This window comes from Triticum dicoccoides, chromosome 6B, assembly GCF_002162155.2.
Source record: "Triticum dicoccoides isolate Atlit2015 ecotype Zavitan chromosome 6B, WEW_v2.0, whole genome shotgun sequence".
In the NCBI taxonomy this organism is placed as follows: domain Eukaryota; kingdom Viridiplantae; phylum Streptophyta; class Magnoliopsida; order Poales; family Poaceae; genus Triticum; species Triticum dicoccoides.
The window spans coordinates 28380471-28386247 of NC_041391.1; the positions used below are offsets into that span (position 1 = coordinate 28380471).

The 5777-nt window shown below is 46.7% G+C and overlaps 1 protein-coding gene across 1 annotated transcript; it reads left to right on the top strand.

Moving 5' to 3' along the window:
- The first annotated feature begins 1800 nt into the window (after positions 1-1800).
- LOC119320472 (UPF0481 protein At3g47200-like) lies at positions 1801-5453 on the top strand. The gene is made up of 2 exons (XM_037594549.1): positions 1801-2403; positions 4656-5453. The coding sequence occupies exons 1-2, from the start codon at positions 1801-1803 to the stop codon at positions 5406-5408; spliced, it is 1356 nt and encodes a 451-aa protein (XP_037450446.1). The 3' UTR covers positions 5409-5453.
- Positions 5454-5777: the final 324 nt, after the last annotated feature.

Below are 5777 nucleotides of genomic sequence, written 5' to 3' on the forward strand. Positions count from 1 at the left end.
GTTTGTGATTGGGGAAGGGGGTGGGGTGGGGGTGGGGGTTGTGCCGAAGTAGGCCTCTTTTGATATTTACTCCACCGTGGATGAAAGCAGCCCACCAATCCTTTAGCTTGGAGTTGGTCCATGGATTTCATTTTCAGTGGAATGTTTTAAGCTGGCGTTGATATACACTCAGACTGTTGAAAAAGACATAACCGAGTCTAAAATCCATCATGTCGGGTTCAAATGAAAAACTGCCTGCCTAACAGGCAGGTCATATTACAAAAAATATATTCAAATAAAACATTAAATGTTTATCAAAAAAGAAACATTAAATGTTCTATGGTATAACTTTTGTGACGTATAACGCATGTTACATATTAATAAAATTAGCGACCTAGAGATACACGCACGGCATGAGGGAGTATAAAGCAGATGCATGCGATGCCTCCGTCCTAGAGCTGATCAGATGTTCGCTTGCATGGACCATTCACAACAACTGAACAACATCTACTTTCACGTGCGTATTAATTCCTCGCTTCCTCGTGCCTCCGGCCAGCGGCTCCCGTAGCATCTTGATCTCCCCTTTGCCTAAAGCCTGCAACTTCCTATCATCTCGAAGCTGTAAAGACTACATGCAATGACACAAATTGACCATGACTCCTTCCTCACGGTAATAGAATATATCATGTATCATATGAGGAGTGCTATGCGTCGGCCGGAGGATCTTTCGCGAGGCGTTAGATCTGGCACGAATCTAATGCCGAGCATCGTTCTTCACTTTTGCAACATACATTATGTTACAAAACATTTTTGCAAAATTTGCAGCGGATATTTGTTACAAAGGTTGTGTTGTATATATATTTTTGCAATAGAGATTATATTTTAGATTTTATTTGCAACAGAGGTTGTGTTCCAGAAATTTTTCTCGGCATCGTCGAGTTGCCACTGCAACATTACCCATCTTTTAGAAACATGGATGATGTTGCAAAAACCTTGAGACTTACAATGGGCGTGGAGTGTATAATCGTCCCGATAATTCTAATCATTTCTCATACATCATATAATCAAGTTTCTAAGGAAAACTTTTGATCTATTCATCATCTGTTAAGGTAGTAAAAAGAACACTACAAGTAAATATTACATCTAGGTTTGTAGACCACAAAGCGATGACTACAAGCATTGGAGTGAGTCGAAGGCACGCCGCTATCGTCACCCCTCCCTCACCAGAGCCGGATAAACATTGTTGTAGTAGACAGTCCGAAGTCATCGTGCTAAGCCCCAATATGACCAGCGCACCAAAACAACAACCGTCGCTGATGAAGAGAAGTGTAAAGCGGAAGGATCCAACCTGAAAATACATGAACACTGACAAACATTGTTGGAGACAGACCGGCGGCGCCGACGCCGGTGGGAGGCGGGAAAACCCTAGTCGCTGTGTGGGGACGAGTTGAAAGAACATTTCCGCGTGAACCTTGCAACCCATATATCATATAGCCTAATATAATAAAATATATGACCATGTACTAAACTGCATGCGATTTACCATGGAGTGAAACAAGGGGACCAGCACCAGACAATGGAATAGGACCAGCATGCGTGCAAGCACATGACATGAACCTCTTTTTGTACGTACACACCTGTCTAGCACGCGGAATGTGGCATGCAATGCAACTTATGCAAGTAACGTATCTCTCTACGCACATATAGCGCCCTGCGCTCTGCATCAGCATCCACAATTCCACACGCATGCACAGATCAGTACTGCCTGACCATTATCCTAGCTATAGCAACCATATATCTTGCATAAATAAATCAATCGTAATGGCGGCGGCCGGCGGCAGCAGCAGCAAGAGGACGTGGGTGGTGGACGTGGAGAAGAGGCTCAAGGAAGCCGACAAGTCGGCGGATGTGTCGCGGTGGGAGCGTCACTGCATCTACCAAGTGCCGCCCTGCATGACCAACATCAAGAGCAAGGCCTACCAGCCGCAGGTGGTGTCACTCGGCCCCTTCCACCACGGCGACCGCGACCTGCGCCCCATGGAGGAGCACAAGCACCGGGCGCTGCGCCAGCTGCTCCTGCGCGCGAACCGGCCGCTCGACGACTTCGTCGCCGCCGTGGAGGATGTCTTGGGGGAGCTGGAGGGTGCGTACATGGACCTCGACGGCGAGTGGCGCGACGGCGGTGGCAGGGAGCGGTTCCTGGCCATGATGATCTTCGACGGCTGCTTCCTGCTGGAGGTGATGAGGTGCACGGCCGCCGACGGGAAGCAGGTCGCCGGCTACGCACATAACGACCCGATCTTCAGCCCCCACGGGATACTCTACATGGTGCCCTACATCCGGCGAGACGTGCTCATGCTCGAGAACCAGCTACCTCTACTCCTGCTTCAGAAGCTCATTGAGGTTGAGAGTGGAAAGCCTCCGGTAATTATTAACTACTCTGCCTTCCAAATACTGTTTTTGTTAAAAGTTAGAAACAATGAAATTTGCACAGAAATATAATTAAAAAAACAAATACAAATGTAACTTATAAATCCTGAATGTTCGGATTTTAAGCATATCATCGCAAACGTTTTTTCATGGCAACTTTACTTGGGCGAGGTGGCAACTTTAGTTGTTAAAACATGAAAACTTTATCCTAGTTCATTTTTTTGTCAGAAAATTGCTATGTTTACCAACCTCGAGTGAAATAAAGTTGCCATGCTTAAAATCTGGTTATTTTTTTAAATAATACACTTTTTTTATTAATTTACAAAAATAATACGCTGATTAATTATTTTTTAAAAAATAATACACAGTCGGCCAGGTCGCAGTCGACTGACCCCTAATTGGCTTCCCTAAAACCGATTAGTACTAATTGGTTTCCCTATAGCCCATAGGTGCATGCGTTCATTTTCTCACCCTCAATGTTTACCGCTTCTTGGTTTCGGCTTATATCTCGGGTGCACACCTAATATATTTCACATCAAAACATATTACCGAATACTACCGGAGGAACTCGGACGGAGAAAATGTCTATTGTATTATACCCTTGAAGCGTGCGAAGCAACAACGAACGACGGCCTTCACTCGCAGTAGCCGGAGCCGGAGACTCCACCACCCTACCGGAGCTTCGCCGGAGCCAGCTCCGGTTATTGAAGGTCACCGTTCGATATTGCTTCACACGTTTCAGAGGTATAATTCAACATACATTTTCTTTGTTATCGTTGCTTCGCACGCTTGAAGCGGAAACGTTGAGGGTGAGAAAATGCATGCATGCACCTATCCGCTACAGGGAAGCCAATTAGTACTAATCTGCTTCGGGGAAGCCAATTAGTCCCATTCGGCCTCCCCATAGCGACATGAATCCAATCGGCTTCCCTATAGCTGACGGGAGCCAGTTGGCTCGACCTGGCTGACTATGTATTATTTTTGAAAAATAACTAATCGGCGTATTATTTTTGTAAACTAATAAAAAATATATTTTTTAGAAAAATTAGCTAAAATCCGAATGTTCAGGATTTATCATGTCCGTAAAAATATTCCTTAAATCTTTTAAAATATGACATTAAGTAATTAAATCTATGCTAATTAACATATATGCAATAATAGTCTTGTTGTGAAGGTCTCGTTGCCAAAATATCAAATATATAAAAGAGGGCACACGGTTGTACATAAATTGCCCGAATTTATAGTTTGGGTAAGTCAGTTTCGTGGTAGAAGAAAGAAGGAGGAAAGGCCGAGCTTCGAGGACAAGCCAGAGGCGACGTAGTTCACCGCGGTGGCTCAGGCGGATTTAGGGGGTGTTTGGTTGCAAGGGACTAGAGTTTTTTGGTGGGCCAGGGACTAAAGAAAAAAGACCCTTCAGAAGAGTCTTTTTAGTCCCTGTAGAAAAAGTCCCTCCTGTTTAGTTACATAGGGACTAAAAGGGACCTTTTTTAGTCTAGTCCCTGTAATCAGGCACCCCCTTAGTATTAATTCCCACTTGATTTAGAGAGCGCCCTGGCTGGAGGTTTTAGTAGAACTACTTACTACGTCGAGCTGACTTCGGCGGGATGCCACCTTGCTTCTCTTGCTAGCCGCTAATCTTCGGACGAGACTTGCCTGCTCCCCCGGCGTGTGCCCATCCGTGCTCCCGCGTACGTGGCTTGTTTTGATTGGAACAAAATAAGGCCCGGCCCCACCCCCTTAAAATCAGGGAAGAGATGATTAGATTAAAAAAAGAAAAGAAAAAAAAACAGCCATACGATGAAGTGGGAGCACGGATGGAAGCACGGGAAGGGAGCAGGCAATCCGGATCCCTAATCTTCCACCCGTGTGGTCAGTTTTCTCTTCATTTTTTGGCATGTTTGCCCATTTTTTCTTTAAAAGGGATTACCTCCCCCGATTTCATTAAAGAAACCAAGTCGTTTCCAACCAAAACGCATCCGCCTACCAAACAAATACCACCAAATCTGAGCACTAAGGACCTAGCTGATCAAAACTCTCTTACAGGACTACAGATATTAACTTGGTGTAAACGACTTGTTTGTCTTGTTACCCCAACAAACTTATATTTACTTTTGTTGCAATTGGACATTTTATATGGACTCACCATGGTTGATTTATCTATAAAGCGGGATAAAAGACTGTTTCTACGGTGTCTATTTCTCTTCTACTAATGGATGTTGATGATTGCATGCATGGATGACGGCCAGAACGACGACTTCATCAACCGAATGGTGCTGAAATTTCTGGCCCAATCATCCGGGACACTACCAGCAGGCATCGGCCTAGGGCTCCACCCGCTGGATGTCTTTCGCCGGAGCATGCTCACTGGTAAGCACCACAAAATCCGGAGCCCCCAGGACATTGAGGACGACAACGCCATCATCCGGTCAGCTGTGGAGCTCTACGAAGCCGGGATCCAGTTCAAGCCGAGCAAGACGTTGAGCCTGCACGACATCCGGTTCCGGCGCGGCACGCTGAGCATGCCGACGGTGTCGGTGGACGACTCCACCGAGTACATGTTCCTCAACATGATGGCGTTCGAGCGGCTGCATGCTGGAGCTGGCAACGACGTGACCGGCTATGTCTTCTTCATGGACAACATCATCGACTCGGCCAAGGACGTGGCGCTGCTGAGCTCCAAGGGCATCATCCAGAACGCCATCGGTAGCGACCAAGCCGTGGCCAAGCTGTTCAACACCATTTCTAGGGACGTGGTGCTCGAGCCCAACAGCGCGCTCGATGCCGTGCAGCGACAGGTCAATGGCTACTTCCGGCAGCCATGGAACATGTGGCGCGCCAACCTCATCCACACCTACTTCAGGAGCCCGTGGGCGTTCCTCTCCCTTGCGGCCGCCGTCTTCCTCCTCGGCATGACCGTCATGCAGACCGTCTACACCGTGCTGCAGTTCTACGGTGGTGACAACAACAGCCCGCCGCCATCGGCACCATCTCCTATGTGAGCCAGCCGGCCGCAAAAACTTAATAAGGAAGTACCTGCTACTCGATCTTGCTGCATGAATTCATTTTGTTTTCTGTTTGAGGTTTTGTTGTTGTCGTACATCGTCAAGCCTCTGGGTTATCTGGACTGTGCAGGAGTGAAGATAGCATGTGTTGTGTTTGTGACTTTGTGTTGCGTTCGTTATGATTCAACTTATTTTCACAATTGTACATGAGACACGGTCGTTGCTGAGTATTTGGGCGTGTTTCGAGTGTAAATGTTACGCCCTATGACCAATGGATAAATCCTCCCCTAGCGATTAAATTCGCCAGGGGAACCTCCCCATCTGACGTTCGACATTCATGAACTGGTGGGATCCTTTTTAAGCTGC